The 17536-nt window shown below is 39.0% G+C and overlaps 1 protein-coding gene across 6 annotated transcripts in view; it reads left to right on the top strand.

Moving 5' to 3' along the window:
• Nucleotides 1-17536, top strand: part of LOC146327214 (teneurin-3) — a 234377-nt gene that overhangs the window by 187777 nt on the left and 29064 nt on the right. For all 6 annotated transcript variants that reach the window (XM_084719713.1, XM_084719712.1, XM_084719711.1 and 3 more), the window contains 3 exons: nucleotides 1523-1784; nucleotides 4146-4413; nucleotides 6352-6495. In XM_084719713.1, the coding sequence (XP_084575839.1) occupies nucleotides 1523-1784; nucleotides 4146-4413; nucleotides 6352-6495 (674 nt within the window). The remainder of the gene's footprint in view (nucleotides 1-1522; nucleotides 1785-4145; nucleotides 4414-6351; nucleotides 6496-17536) is intronic.

Here is a 17536-nt window from a genome sequence, read left to right as displayed (position 1 = left end):
TGTCTAAAATGTGACAATATGAAAACTTTTTTTGACAGAACATATGGCAGAATATTTTTCTGGTTGTTTTACAGGCATTATTTTATGTATATTTTATCATTTTATCTTATACCAAGTTTAATAATAACAATAATAATAATAATAATAATAATAATAATAATAATAATAATAATAATAATAATAACTTCCATTATTTTATTATTAAAGCTACCTTCATTGTTAAAGCTACCATCATATTTTGTTGATTTTGGTGGCCTGTGGACAAAAGTGGTAGTGTTTCCATCATAATACCCACAAAATATAACATCAAAAATAAAATTATCTAAATCTCTTCTTGCCTCTTTTTAACTAACTAATGTTTGCCAGAGAATCCGACCTGATGGCGCGCATTAAGAACAACTATATAGAAATAGCCGATCTTGGTCTTGTTAACTTATGTAGGTCATACAGCGGCATCAGTATTAAATTGAGACTATTTCATAACCAGTTAAAAACTCATTGTAGCAGCTTTAAACTGTAAATATCCTAGTTCCTTTATATATCTTTGTCACAATTATGCACTGTTATGTTCGGATACATTACCATAAGCAATAGAAGCAGACAGGTTTACTTGCCTCTGAGACGTTGCTTGTTACATGATTTAGGTGAGACTGAAGAAGTCCATTTTATGTTTTATTGCTCATTATATGATGTTCTACTCTATACTAAAATTTCTCATCGTCTCCTCTGGATGAATGATTATATATAGGTCAGCGTGTACAGTAGATCTCAGCTTCTACTTTAGTGGAGGACAGTGATATCTTAACCAATAGAACAGATGGCCACGGCAATGAAAATAAAACCCAAGGTGTTATAAACTAAGTTTGCACAGATAGTATGAAAAGAGAAATATAAAACAGTTGTCCTTCCAAAAATGAGTACTGCAGTCCAAATTGTAAGTTAGAGCTATGGACTGTAAATTAAACAGGTTGTAATCTAATTTAATATACAGTCTATGGTTGAGGCGAGTTGTTTCCCCCTGTCCCCTCCTCCCCAGACTCGAGAAAGTTGACCAGCTGTTTATAACTGTCAGTTGTCTCTCAGTGTTAAGTCTGTTATCCTGAAAAGTCCACTGCTCTAAAAACACACACTCTGGAGCTGGAGTTCAGTGACTGCCTGCCTTACTACATGCCAAACTCCATTAACAACTTGCTGAATGTAACTATTATAAACATCTGTGGCTTCAAAAAGATTATTAATGATTTATTACGACTCATAAACAGGCACTTCCTCATTCAGAGAACATTCAGCATTAATTTGAATTCTAATTAATGTGAAACTGGCAAAAAATAGCGCACATTTCAAGGGAGATTTTGCTGTCTGAAGCATTGTGGTCAGAGTAGTGAGTATTTCATTATTATTTGGCATGTTTCCTCGATCTGTGTGGTCATTTTTTGATGTCTTACAGTAAATATCTTACAGATTCCTCTTTTACAGTTCATCCAATCAGTGCTGGTTTTTGGTTTCATGAACTTGTCTTAAGGTTTGACCTTTTGGCCAATGGCGGTGCTTCTTTGACGCTGAATTACGAGCGCGCCCCGTTCCCCACGATGCACCGCACGGTGTGGCTGCCCTGGAACGTCTTCCACGTGATGGACACAGTGGTGATGAAGAGGGAAGAGAACGACATCCCCAGCTGCTACCTTACCGGCCTGATCAGACCCAACCCCCTCATCCTGGCCACGCCCCTGTCCACCCTCTACAAGAGCTCCCCAGAGGACAGTCCCATCATCCCCGAGACCCAGGTGAGCCTGCAGGCGCAGAGGTGACCCGGGGAGAACACATTACGGGGCTTTTATGGTCAATTCCAAATTTCTGCTCGTATCTGATGGCTTCGAATGACTTTAATAATTTGACCCGCGTTTGATCTCAACATTACATGCAGCAGTGTTGAAAATGCACAAACACAGAGTAACAATAATGCCGTTATCTTGCTTTTACCATGGCTTCTCTCGCTTATTTTAACCAGTCAGATTTGCCTTTCAGTTTGCCTTTGAGCTTTGATTGAATTGAGGCGTCTCCCCAAATACTAAGCCATAAATTGCCTCACAGTAACACTGATAAATTCTGAGGGCACATCGCATGGAGGTTACATGCCTCAGGATTTGGTTTGTATCCATTTGGCTCAAATCAGAGCTCAAAATCCCTAAATGCAAAATGTGACTCTGCAGCTTTTGCTGTTTGAAACAGATTAGAATAAATATATATACATATATATATATATACATATTTGGACATGAATATTGTGGCAGTCTGAGTTGAAACCTGGTCCAGAACTGGGAATTAACAATAAAAACAGTGTAAGTCTTAAAATGTACTACTGTTGTTGTGTTCAAGTAAAAGTATTCTATTTGCACAAACTCAAATAATGAATTATTCATTAAATTCCTGTGGATTTTACTCAAAAAATCTTAATGCACTGTGTGGTTTGGTATAAGTAAGAACTAATTATTAATATTTTGTCTGCTCAACAATAATTAATGTTTGAGTTTACTGTAGAATATAACATTAGCAGCCTGTATGTCTGTATAAACCTGGAAAGAAACAAATTTTCTTGTATGTGACTCAAAACTGAGTGATACCAGTGAACCCCAAAATATTATTTTGTAATTAAAGTTTTATTTACTTAAAATATACGCAAATAGATGGTATTATTATTAGACATTAAGATATCTAAATGTCCATGATAAATGCACATACTTACAACCGAAATAAACACATAGTAACCACTGCAGTACAACCAGATCATCAAAGTGCAGCAGCACTACCTTAAAGTTCTCATCTTCGTCACTGACGCTAGCTAACATGTGTTCGCATAATATTGGTGACACAGGTAGCATTGAACCGAGCCACTTCCCTATGTGATACAGTACGTCTCCCCAAGATGAATTGACAATGTTATATTCCCAGATTGCATGTAAAAAAATTCATTTTCCTGCCTGACATTTCCAATGTAAATCATTGGTCGGCAAGCCCATCCTGTGGAGCCTAGAAGGGGTAAAATAAAACTGTCAACTGTCCACTTACACTGAGTAAAGTTTAAAGGCTTTGTAGAACATAGCTGCCCTGTGTGTTATATAAGGTAATTCTAAAAATTCAGTGACTGGATTCTTGTCCTAAATTAATTGGCCCTTAGTTATAACATCTCTAATTTGTAAGTTTTTCCAAAAAATATCATATATATACATATATATACACATATTATCATATATCCCTTTTATAAGCCATTCTAGTAAACAGACTGTTTCAGTACAACAATATTTATGGCCAGGTTGTGCCATAGAGATGCACATGATTGTCTTAAGTGCGACACACCACACATTCTGCATACTTCTCTCCAGACTACCTTAGAATTAGCATATTTTCTTTATATTAATTCTTGGCGTCTACTTGTCTCATAGAGAATCTTTGATAATTCTATCGAGCTGCTTAAACGGCCGTGGTGATGATATATTACCAGTCAACATCATTTTAATCACATCCATGTTCCCACACAGAGAGAGGTTGAATTTTTCTCATTAATCCAGGTTTGTTTTTATCTTCGGGAGAGTGGTTCCATATGTGAGAAACGTTGAATTTAATTGAATACCCAGCTATTTCATACCAGGGCTGCAACTGACTAATTATTTTCATTATCAAGTAATCTTATTTTCTCAATTAAGCAATTATTTGTTTGGTCCACAAACTGTCAGAGAGGGTGAAAAATGCTGATTGAGCCCAAGAGGACATCCTCAAATGTCTTATTTTGCCCACAAGCTAAAGACATTCAGTTTACTGTCAGAAAGGAGTAAAAGAAACAGGAAATATTAATTGTTTTGATGACTGAAAACAATGAATAGATCATCAAAATAGTTAATTCAATTAATTTGATGAAATCCATTTGAAGTTAAGTAACATTATTGGAGTAATATGTATTTCATAACAGCATTGAACCCCAGGATATTATAATAGTACATATAACACCATATAAATATTTGTGTATTACATGCTGTAGCTGGAGTCATCCTCTAAATTAAATACCAGCAAACTCCTGTTGCTCTGGTTACTTAAGTCTGTCCCACACACTGTGTACTTGGCAGCAGTCTGACTGCTAATTAAAATTGCAGGTTCTTCATGAGCAAGTGGCCATACCAGGCAGTGACCTCAACCTGGTCTACCTGAGCTCCAGGGCAGCTGGCTACAAGCCCATCCTCAAGGTGCTCCTGACCCAAGACCGTCTCCCCTTCGGCCTGATGAAGGTGCACCTGATGGTGGCCGTCATGGGCCGTCAGTTCCAGAAGTCTTTCCCTGCCTTCCCCGACCTCTCATACACCTTCATCTGGGATAAAACAGACGCCTACAATCAGAAGGTCTTTGGCCTTGCAGAGGCTGTGGGTGAGTACCCGCTGTGAAGCTGCCGACTGAAGATGTTGTGTGAGCGTAGGTTCACTGTCAGATACTCGTGCTACCTTCAGGCAATGAACCTTGGTTGAACTTTTGAAGATTGATTTTATTTTATTTTTTTTAAATTGAGGATTATTTAGCCATGGAGTGCTTTTGTTGTTCAATAAAGATTTAGCAGGTGGTGTGAAATCCTGAAATCCCCCAGTGCTGCATTTTTGAAGGCCACTGCTCTTTTGCTGACTTCTTTGTTTTTGCATGTATGATATTTCAGCAGCAGTGCAGGGACTAAAATATTGCCTATGAGGCAGTGGCCTGAGTATAAATCTTGCAAGAAGTCAATAGTCACAATAAAAACCAGTGACAAATAACAACAGAACCTTTTGATCATATCAGACATTACAGAATATCTTGATCATGTTTTTTTTTTAAAATAATAATTAAAGTGTGAAGTGTCATCTTGAGCATCATACTGCATTGGGGTGCACTTAAAGGGATAGTTGGGATTTTTTTGAATAGGGGTTGCATGAAGTACAGATCTAGTCAGTGATTAGCTACATTAGCACACCTCCAGTTAGGAGAAGCAGAGTGCAAGTGTAGGAAACTAAGCAATGAACTGCTTTGAACAGGGTCAGCGACAAAAAGTATTTAAGCCACTTAAAAAGGTCCACTGAAGAAAAATAATTTCTGTTTAAGTCAATGCTATATTTATAATATTTTCACCACTTTACCTTGCTTTCAGGCAGTATTTTCTGACAGGAAACTGACTATATAAGCCAAATATCACTCCACCAAACTAACCAAATTGCATAAGCAAAATCAGTAATTTTACCTTGCAGAACACAGGAGTTGCCGCTCTACTGCCGCCACGATCTGTTAGTTTGTTTGTGTTATTGTGTGACTTCAGTGAATTTAAGTACCCTGAACTAACACAGAAGTTACACAATAACACAAACAAACTAAAAGCAAGCAAGGTAAAATGAGTGATTTTGCCTATGGAGTTTGGTTGGTTTGGAGGGAGATGTTTGGCTTACAATACATATATATATAATAGCAGTTTCCCATCAGAAAATGCTGTCTAACTGCAAAGTAAAGTAGTGAAAATATTCAAAATAGAGTGTACATTTAAACTGATATTGATTTCATTAGGTGGACCTTTTTTAAGTAGCAAAAATATGTTTTGCTGCTGACCCTGTCCACAGCAGGATATTCCATGCTAGAACTCTCTGCCTTTCCTAACCAGGGGCGTGTCGCCCACCATCTACTGCACATAATACACTATCAGAGACTATCAGTATGTGCTTCCTCATATATCCTCACTTCAAATAAACCAAACTATTCCTGGAATATATGTTAATATTGTCTTGTTTTCACAGAACTACACTCAGTAACACTTACATTTGAATGTTTTTGCAGAAAAATGTTTCTTGTCTTAAAGGCTGAGGGATTTTGTTAAGCAGGATGAATGCTGGAGCACCCAGCTTATATATTTCAGAGAAAACTAAAACCCCACAGCCCTGACAATCAACAGTGCTCACTCATGGCTTATGGCTGCAACCACATCACTGTGCGTTTATGATATCTGCTATAATGTGCTCCATCTGAGCCTTTATTGTTTAAGTAATTCATGTCACTTTACACGCTATTTCATGTCGTAGTTTATTTGCATTTACACAAGATAAAACAGACAAATTAGAGGCGAGAGCATAAAATACAGACTGTGCAGGTGAGACACAGAAACCCCACGGGTCTTCTAAAATCATCCCAGCTGGAGAAAATCACATAGTCAAAGAGAAAGCAGAAGCAGCAAATACAAAACAGCCACGACGTGCTCTGAATGTCTCACAGGCTACGAGCCTCATTTCTGCCATGAGTATCAGTAAGGAGGTTGCAACCTTGCTCACCATAGGCATCTGCCATCATTACTTTCAGTGTCAGTGGGATATGAATACGAGTCCTGCCTTGATGTGGTGCTCTGGGAGAAGAGGACGGCAGTGTTGCAAGGCTATGAACTGGATGCCTCCAACATGGGAGGGTGGATGTTAGACAAACACCACATATTGGACATTCAGAAGGGTAAGAACTGCTCATATATTTTGTATGTGTATCTGTGTGTGCATGCGGGGCAGAGATAGGTGGCCTCTTAGGGTTACAGGCAGGTGGTCTTTACCCTGAATCACCGCAATAAATACTTGAATCAAAATGAAATATGGTTCGTCGTCCCATCTGCAGATAATAGAGGAGAGTTTTGAAGGGCCGATCATTCACAGTAATGACAGAATAAATCAGTGGCTAAGTCACCAGGGTGCAGGGCTCGCTGCGATTCCACACTACTCAGCTATTTTAGGAAGAACTCGTCCTTTTGCCGCCCATGAAGGCTTGTGCTTTTGATGAACAGGCGTCATGTTTAATTCTCGCATTAATTCAATAAACTAAATTAATTTCTCGCTCCGTCATCAATCAGAATCGCTTTAATCGCCAAGTACAATAAATGGACATGAGTTTGTCTTTGTCGCGCCGATGCCGAGACATGAGGAAGTGAAACATACATAATGAAACTATCAAATATACATACAGGACTGACTGAGTCATCGCCTGGTTACAGAACCAGGAAAATCACACTCCATAATGTGGAGAATGTTACAACTGTGCAGGCAGTAATATGACTGCAGTCATCAGAGGCACGCCTCAGGGTAGTGTGCATTGTCAGTTTGCCAGGCCGCTGTTTTGACATTAAACCCACTCCGGCTCACAATCGTTGTTCCAGTTGTCCAACACAATTTGTGGCCCTTTCATCTCGAAAAATAGTCGAGGTTACAGTCGTGGCCTTCAGCAGAGTCCTTAGTCTCACACTGTCAGATCGGAGTTTGGGACTGGATATTGAGGTTTACGTTGTTTTGGTGGATTTTTTTGTTTTTTTCTTTTTTGCACGTTTATTTTATTTGAGTGGGCATTTAATGTATGCCTGGGCTCATTTTTAATGCAGGATGGATGGCTGGATGGTTAGGTAGATTGATAGACTGATAGACATGCAAAGAACAAACATAAATAAATATAGGATTCTACTAGCATGATAAAAATTCCACAATGTTTATGTTCATTTATTTATTTATTGTTACAGTTTTTCCCCTTTAAACTTAAAGTGCTTCTGCTGCTTTTATTCTTTAATAAAATACAATATAAGTATCCAACTATGATCAAAATATATGCAAAAATTGTCATTTTATTGTGATATTCGATACATTGTTACATCCCTAAGAAAGACAGACTGGCAAATCAGACATCCAAAGGGTATACAGAAATAAATGTAGTATTTCTTCTGTTTCACTGACTCAGAGATCGTGTTAGAGCCTGCACGGACAACAAATGCACCTGAGAAACTGGTAATTACACCTGTAGTAATGGTTTTCCTGGTTCGAGCCAGATTACAGTGTCTTTTGAGCCACAGAGTCTGGGGACTTTGATGTTTCTTGCAGCGATAGCATCGCCGCTGAGGAGCCTGGCATTGCTATGATTGATTTTTCTTCTGATTCAACTTTATTTCCATTATTCATGGAGAGAAAACATAAAGCAGTAAGAATGTTACAGCTGATGTAATTTTTAGACAAGTTGTTCTCTATCCTTGCGCAGTTTTCAGTTTCTTGACAGTCATGTAACAGGCGCAGGCGGGTATATTGTGCGCGTATGTAGCGTGTGGGTCAGTTTGGCATGGGGGAAGTACAGCGTGGTATATGTGCTTGCAGACTGAACTGCCCTGAAATCGTGTCTTGTTAACGCCTTCCCTTTTTTAAGCCATCATCATGTCAAAAATGAGTTTTTAGAGGTCATTGCGCTGAAGAAAAAAGGAACCACATTTCATCCCTCTGAAGAAGATAAACGTTTAAACTTAAGTTTTCATTTAAGTGTAGAGATAGAGCAAGTGAGTGCAAATTTATCAACTTCCCTTCTTATGGGGCAGAATCTAATTTTAAGATGAAATGTGCCTTTATGCTCCATCACCAGCAGGCAATATGACCTGTTATTAACATTCCTACAAAACATCTAGCATTACCTTGCATGCCTTTGCACTTCAGAGTTGTATTGAACGCCCACACTCACTCACTCAGAGGTCGTTCTGTTCACCTCACAGGTAGGAGTATTACTCTTTTTTGATTTACTCCCCGATGCTGTGCAGAAATACACCGGACATAATGTCAATTCTTCAAAAGGCAGCACAAATGTACAAATATAGCTTTAAGTGAGCTTTTTCTCAGGCAACTAGTCAGCGGCTATCATCACTTTAGTGTCCATCACTATGAAGTTGCCAGTAATGATTATATGACTCACAAGGTTGGGGAGTGTTCAGAAAAGTATTTTAAAATACAGAATATGAGTAACTGTATTCCATTACAGTTACATTTTAATTGGTGGTGTTTCAAATACAGCTATTGTCTTTAAAAAAGATGACTTGAAAGTGTTACTTTATTTGTTTTTGTTTTATTTGTGAAAATTGGTTACACATTTTCAGACAGCACACAAGAAGAGATGCACAACCAGGACAGTGTCAGGATTATGTTTTTTGGCATTAAAAAAGTATAAAACCATTTTACCTACACACATTGTCGAAGGCTACAGCATTACAGTTCAGCGCAAGCTCTGCTTGTCATCAACCGAGCTGCTTTCCACATCAAAAGACTCCATGTTTAATTTACAGAAGAACCTTGAGGTAACTTTTAAGTTCTTTTGTGTCTGTTTTGCCAGTGTCTCCATCATGCTAATGAGGGACAGAGGGTGTCCTACGTTATACTGATTGTAAAGCCCCCTGGGGCACATTGTGATTTGTTATTTTGGGCTATAAAATTTGACTTGACTTGCTTGTTAGTCTGGCTAACTAGCTGGCTAATTGGCATGATCAAATTGCCATTATGCATCATTAATTAGCCACAAATATGATCCATTTATTCAACATGATTCATGTTATATTCTTTGGACGTGTGTGGCATGAATAAGCTGCTTATGTGACCCAGTGAGAACAGTAAAAGAGATCTCTCCAGTGAGGTCATTCCCAGAAGTATGTGTTAACTACATTCAGAGTGACTCGGACAAAAGGGCTCAGCAAGACGGTTTTGAAGTATTCTATAAGTAATCCAAATATTAAGAATATATTGCTTAACTTGAGTAATACAGCTGAATATGTTACAAATTACATTTCAGGACATGTATTCAGTAACCTGTAGTGGAATACATTTTAAAAGTAACCCTCCCAACACTTGTCACTCATGCATTCTGTCCAATAAATGGATGAATCATGTTAGAATGAAATTTTCTTTAACATCAGTGATCATTTTCAATTTTTCATTGGCATTTTAGTCAAAACCTATGACTAAAACTAATTAAAAATTTGCGGTCAAAATTAACACCGTTTCAAGTGCAAACCCTGATGCTCAAGGTTCCTAAATGCTTCATGAACTGGTATGTATTTATCACCTCAGTGTCTGAATAAATAGCAGTAATTTATAAGGTCCAGTGAGGTTGTAGAGGTTAATGAGGGTTACTGGTTTAACAGTACACCATTAAAGTGTTAGTGTGGCTAACCATGCATGAAAATAGACTACCAGTCATGTTTATATGTATTCATGGTGCTCATATTATTTTTGAATCATTACAGGTATCCTCTTAATCTCTACCGGCATCAAAAACACATGGGAAAAAACATGAGCCGCCCGAGCTGACCAATCACAGTTGCTGTGGTCTCTTATGTGGTTACCTCCACAGCCCGGATGTGTAGTTGCGTTTATGAGGAGGTTTACATGAGCTCTGGTGGAGCTACAAAGCCTCCTCCTTACATGTCCTCTGCAACCGCCTGACACAAAAGTATAAATCTGACTTTAGCCACTGTTTCTTTGGCCCGGTCCGCCGAGCTTTGAACAAACCACAGAGGTTATTTCCATTGCCAGATATTTTGGCAACAAAAAAGGTCTGTTTTTAAAGAGGAAAGGTTGTGTAACTAGAAATCCATTCTGCCTCCTTCTTGAATATAGCCTTTTATAGCATCACACATGCACACCTACAATTGGCAGGGGCAACATTTTTCATCCCACAGCACTGAGTGGGTTTTACACGCTAATATCATCCATACCATACATGTATTCTGCATGTATAACAGTCTTCTCACATCTCAAAGATTGCACAAACTGTCTTTTGTCGGATGTGGTTGTGGAAAACATGTCACAGAGCCGGTTTCTGAAACTGAGTCTTCCTTTACTTTGTTCAAACCTTGATGCTACTTTGTCCTGCTTCTTTGTTGAACATTAAAGGAACAGACACAGGGGCCCATTGCCGTACCCAATCTGTCAAGCCATCCAGAACATGAAGTTTGTGAAGTGCGCAGGAGAACACTGAAATCTGCCTCTAGCTTGACTGCTGCTGGTGCGTTGTGTTTCATCCCACCTGTCTCAAAGTATAGCACACCCATCTCCAAAGCCTTCACTGTGGCAGCATCACAGTTGGAGTTGTAGTTGTCGTGAGACACGTTTGTGATCAACAGATAGGTGCAGCACGTGTGATATGCTAATGTATGCTGCATCCTTTATTAGGCTGAGCGGTGCTAGGTGTTTGGATTTATCAGAAAATTGGATGTTACTGTGCATGGAAATTCATCGTGTGCACGGCTGTACTTGTACAGGGAAACAGTGATGACAGAAATAAAACAACAACCAGATGGTGTCGAGTTTTTCTTATGCAGTAAACGCTGCAGTCTCCCCGAGGCTTTTTCACACTTTTCACTTCTCCTATTACAGCACCGCCCCAAAAACAAATTGCAAAGTCTGACAAAATTTGAAAGATTTAAAAATAGTTGAGCAAACTTTGTGTTGTTCTGTCTCATTTGCCCCCGTCTGACAGGAGCTTAATCAATTTGCCAAAAGGGTTTCATGCCACAATCCTATTAGCTCAACCCAAAGACAGTGAGCCCTTTAAGACTGTGAAATGTTTTTGTTAGCGACTATGGTTTGCTAGTTTATACTGCATTCACTTCAAAGTATCACAACCCTATCTGTAATCCCATCTGCCTTTGCCCTCACACGTGTGCGTTTTTACCACAGAGGTTGTGAGTAGGCTCCTGCATTTTCTCAGTCCAAACTGAATTATTCAGTCTTGCATCCAGCCACTTTTTGACATTTGAGATTTATGGCCCACGTGGGTTTTTGGGCAAGGAATGCAGTTCGATATCCTCGGTCGGCACGAAGATGAATCCAAATATCACTGTTTGCCTTCATTGCTGCTCCAGTATTGATTCTTTAATGCTGTAAACCTTGACTAATGTCTTCACCCAACATGTTAGCGCGCGGTGGTCCTCTACAGCTGCACAGACATTTGCTCTCGCTCTGTGTTGTGACTGGCGCTTCATTTTTAGCACCACTTGGAACATCTGAGGACTTTTTCTCTCATCGTTTGTGGCAAAAGACCCGAGCAAAAGCAGTATCTCCCTCTCTGCTTCCACTCCAGAGCCTGTCAAGCTAGATAAGGCAAATTGCTGGTGTCTGTGCTTTAGTCGTGTCCTCCTGCCCCTCCTTTCTTCATTACAAGTGGATATGCCTTCCCCTCAATCTGAAGCTTGTCTCTATCTTGGGTAACATAGCTGATTCTTATTGGACACAGCCAGAGTTCAGCAACTCAGTATCTCGGAGTGTACTTACTGTACAGCTCACGCACATGCTGCATTTTGAAGCACTGAGAGGTTTCCTGCCCACTTTTAGCCTCTATCATGGTGGATCAGTGGGAGCCTGGGCGGTATCTTAAGGAATGACACAGTGCAGAGGAGAACAAAGAAGGACAGGCTGCAATTAAGACACACTCCCGCTCCTCCCCTACCAATCTCTGTACTCTCTCTGTGTCACCAAGGTGACATTGCTCAGGGCGCTCCAGTTTTTTTATCAGGTATGGAGGCTCGGCCTTGCATTTGTACCATTAATCATCTTGGAAGCTGTGATGTCGGCATTAAAGCATTTTTCTCTTCTGCTACATGTCTCAAATTAGCTTTTATCAAACGAATGATTAATGTGTATAATGATTTTAAGAGAGGAATCAATTGAAAAACCAGTCATCAATGAGTGAATATGTGTATTCAGAGGAGGTGGAAAGGTGGCCTTGTACACTCAACAAAAAAATATAAATGCAACACTTTTTGCTCCCATTTTTCATGAGTTGAAGTATAAAATCTAAGACTTCTTCTATGCACACAAGAGGTTTATTTCTCTCAAATTTTGTTCACAAATTTTGTAAATGTGCAGTCATGTCTTGAAAGAAGACACTCGTTTGGCCCCGAACTATGGCTGTTTCACACAGGCCCACAGATACTATTTTTTTGTCCCAGGAGAATAAAGTGACTGACTGAGCCTGACATTTTTACACTAACCCTGACCACTCACTACTCATGCCTAAGCATGCCTGGTCTTCTCAAAAGCTGGCTCACAGTTGCTTGATCATTTTAGCATTTCAAGTCCGGCGGCAAATCCACTGAAAAGGTGCCCTCATACAAGTACCTGCCTACGTGGATATATGACAAGCTTTCATTTGATGTACATATTGCTAATCTGGTCAGGAAGCTCAAAGCGAAGAGTGGCATTTACTTTAGAAATAAATCTTGTTTACTTTCAGTGATAGGAAAAAAACCTGGTAGAAGCTACTTTTCTGTCTGTGATTGATTACTGTGACATATTGTATTTGCATGCAGCTCCCTCCATTTTTACTCAGCCCTGACTCAGTGTATCATGCATCTCTACATTGCATTACAAATGCAAAGTTCCTTACTCACCACTGCATTCTTTATGACTCTGTGGGTTGGACGCCACTGAGCACTTGCAGACAACAGAACTGGTATATTTTTTATCTATAAAGCGATGCTGGGTGCTTCAAGCCTTTCCTCCATACTGTTCTCTGTTTCAGCTCTGTTTGTTACCAGCTATGCTTCTCCAAGTAGTGGCTACTTAATGTACTGCAGGTTCTGACAGATTATTTTCCTACTCTGCACCATAAGCATGGAACCATTTACAAAAAGATCTAAAATTGACACTTGCATCCACTAATGGCAGCATGGTTCTTTAAAGGCCACGATGTCTGAATAGTTGTTGTTGGTTTACTCTGGATTTTTGCACAACATGCTTTATTTGTTGCATTTTAGTATAATGATTAGCAGGGGTGGAAGTTAATAATTACTAATACTCAAATTATTGTAATTAAGTGGGTTTTTGGGTACAACTATTTTTATAAGTAGATTTTGAAGTCTGCACTTTTACTTATACTTAAGTATGCATTATAAAATGTAATCTACTTTTAAACTCATGGTTGAGTACAGTTTGAATCGATATCGATAATCTAATTCATCTGCATTTTAGTAGCCAATCAGGTGATCGGATCATAAATGGACCAATGAAAACCAGGACATATATGTCACAATCTTGTCAACTGAAAAATATGTCCAAACATGTGAAAACAGGTGGAGCGCATGGTTTGGACCTATTTTTCAACTAGTGATCAATCTGGCAATAATTTTTCCACAAATCGATCAGTTGTTTGGTTCATAAAATGCCAGAAAATATTGATCAGTGTTCAAAGATACTCAGTTTACTGTCAAAAAAATGATTAATAGCTGTTATTAACTGCCAAAAAAATGACAAATAAATAAATAAATAAAATTAGGGGGAAAAAATGTGTTTTGTATCTTATAAATTATTGGTGATTAATCAGTTGTGTTTTCAATTTATGGTTCAGGAAAGCATACAAAAAATGTAATTTTTGGTGAGGTGACAGTGACATCAACGGTTAAAAGTAGCTAATACTCTGAGTAGTTTTTGAGACAAATACATTGTACTTATACTAGTAATTGAGTAATATTGTATTAATGTAAGAGTACTTGTAGTTGAGTACAGATTTTCAGTGATCTTTCCACCACTGGTGATTAGCTGCTACCTTAACCAGGACTCTCTTGTGAGGGATTTTCAGTCACAATTGGACTCCCAGGTTAAATAAAGACAAAAGATATAAAATAAATAAAACCCTAACCAACCCAACCAATGACTGCAAGGAGCACTGGCCAATCAGAGGCAGGGTAGGGCAGGGTATGTAGTCTTACGTGAAAAAGCCACACTTCAGTGCCTAATAAAAGTATTTTTCCAAGATAAGATGACTCGGTGTTTTAGTGTGACCAGTCCAAGGTACACCTGTGCAATCATAATGCTGTTTAATCAATGTCTCTATATGCCACACCTGTCAGGTGGATTGATCATCTCACTAAACAAAAAGTGTTCACTAAAACAGATTTGAACTAATTTGTGAGCAAAATTTGAGAGAAATGAACCTTTTGCTTGCATAGAAGAGGAAGTAGATGTTTCACTTCACTGCAACGATGAACACTTCTTTGCACAGGAGATAGCCAGAGAATGTGAATAAAACAGAACAACAGCAATTTCCTTTTCCCTGCACAAATACTTCTGTAATGAGTCTCTTTTCTTTTCTTTTTCCGCTTTATTTTCTATGATAGAAAATGGCCTTCAAGTTTGATTCACGTCTCTACACTCATCATTTTTTGGATTGTTTTCAATTTCTTTTTTGTTATCATTTGGCAAATTCCACGCAACTGCCAGAGTCTAACTGTGTCTGAGTGTTTAATAATGTGCTGAAAGCTGCGTGACGTGCAGTTACATTACATTATGGGCTTGCTAGATGGAGCGGCACTCCAGTGATCTTGGAGCAAGGGAGACAACAGATTCTCAGACTTTGTAAAAAAGCCTTTTTCTCACCATGCCAAGCAGAACAGAGATTTTTCTCTTTCACCAACTTCTACCCGAAACTTGAGCACGCCTCCGCACATCCGTTTACTAATCAATGAGCAGACACATCCCTAATGGTCGATCCATTCAGCTGCCATATTTATACTTTGACTTGAAATCTCCTCTGCAAAATCTGTTGAGGGAGCACTACTTGTTTCAGTCTGTGCAGAAAAACAGAACTTTGCCAAATTGTATAACTTGCATTTCTAGCTGTATCTTGTTTTTGAGAAAGTGTTGTTTACGCTTTATAGATTTCACCCAAACTCTGCTGCTTCAATATCAGAACAGGGTCGAATAAAAGTTTAAAAAATGTATTATATATTGAATGAACTCCAAAGTCATTTTAGTGCACACGCTGTAGGAGTCCCCCTGTGCAGCCTGGGGCAGTGGATAGTCAGAAACCAAATTCCCATCAGTGCAGCTCTCCAGCTGAGACGTCACAAGCTTGATCCTTGCAACAGTCATCAGCAGTAATGTGTCATGACCAAGTGTCCTTGAGGGAAGAAAACTGAACCTTAATCTGCTCACTCACTCTTAAGTTGAATCACATAAGAGCAGCAGAAGTTGTGTGTGTGTGCGGGGGGGGGGATGAAAGTGAAAGAGTATAGTGTCCATGCTAAGTGTGGTGGAATCTTGGGGGGTTGCTGATGATTAATTATTGTATTTAATCCGTTCCATTACGCTATCTAATAGCCTATGGTAAGACTTGTGTGTACAGTAAACTATGATGGAAGTGTAAATAGAGAAGACCACGGTGGCGTGCCAAAATGACCTCAGCATTAAGTGTTTTTTTTCTTTTTTTAAGCTGAACGTCAGCCAAACTGCTTGACTGCTGTACTGCTGCAACTGATCCATGTCCTACACACTGCATTAGGCTCCTGGATATTACAAACGTCTTTGTCTTTTCCCGAGGATGTTAAGGAGCTATTATACAAACAGACATTAAGATTCTAGTCAGATTGCATAGCTTATTTGTTATTTGTAGCTATGTTTCTGGGTGCAGCGTCAACCTTTCAGCTCAGCGAGAGAGTTTTCATCACACTGTGTGTTTCATTCGGTGAGCAGACGCATGGATCACAGTTCAATTAAAGTCCCAAGGTCGCGCGTTTGATGGCGTCACGCATAAAGCCGTCCCCCGGACCTATTTGTCTTTGTTAGAGGCTCATGTATAATGCTCTCGGATACAAAAGACGGATTGGTCAGATCGTCCTGTCAAGAGTCTCGCCGGACCGTGCCTTCATTTGAATTTGCCCTTCAATCAATTAAATCAATGAAAGGAACTAATCAGAGACGGGACAAGCAGCATGGCCGCACGCTCGATTTCACATACATCCAGGGCTACGATGGCTTACGGGATAACGCTGTGGGAGAACGACATTATGTGGCCATTCAGCGGTGCCATAGATCCACTAATTAGGACAGAGGCATGTGTGAATTCAAACAAGTTGCTAGATGTGAATAATTAAGGGCTTCCAGCATGCACTTCTTCCCTTTGATGTGTTTTTTCCCCCTTTGAAGAGAGTCCCACTATATCAGTACCCCCCTTTAAAAAGCCAGTTATATCTGCTTCTTGTTAAATTATTAATCTGTAGTGACTCACCAAATTTGGTGAGTCCTCAGTGAAAATGTATGCACCGTTATTAGGGGGAGGTACACTGCACTGTATTTATGTTTACCACCTCTCTGTGACTTTGGGAAAAAAAACGGCTCCCTGACAAGTTGAAAGAAGATTATTTTACATGAAATTTACTTCAGCTCTGCGGAAGATTTAAAGGATCCCACTGAAGTGGTTCTATAGTAACACAAAGGACTGAAGTATCGGGGCGGATCAGTTGGATTGATGGTCGGATGGTTGTGCTGCCTCCACTCTGCACCACTGCATTCAAATCAGATCACTGGCTGATTATCAAACAATAATTTCTGAACTTTTATGAAAAACATATTACTGGAATATCCTGAGTGCAACCTTAAAAGGCCCTTTTCACCTCTAAAACAACCAGCTGATAGACAAAGGATCTATAATACTTTGAAACTGTCATACATGTGTTTATATTTATTCATGGACAGAATGAGGCATTATAATTGAGTAAAAGTTATTATGATGACTAATTAAACACCCCTAAATTCTCTTATGAACAAACTACATATTTACCTTAGTTTCCAAGGTTATGAAATGATATTTACACTGCAGTACTTTGTGGGTATTAGAAACTAAAGTCAGGAAAATGTCTAAAGATATTCTTGTATATTTAGCTAGCTAGCTAGCTATAAGCCAAATATATTTTATTTAGACAATTTATAGTAATTCG

This window comes from Lutjanus erythropterus, chromosome 5 (assembly GCF_056507025.1).
Source record: "Lutjanus erythropterus isolate fLutEry1 chromosome 5, fLutEry1.hap2, whole genome shotgun sequence".
NCBI classification, from domain to species: Eukaryota; Metazoa; Chordata; class Actinopteri; order Lutjaniformes; family Lutjanidae; genus Lutjanus; species Lutjanus erythropterus.
This window is presented reverse-complemented; position numbering and strand designations above follow the sequence as displayed.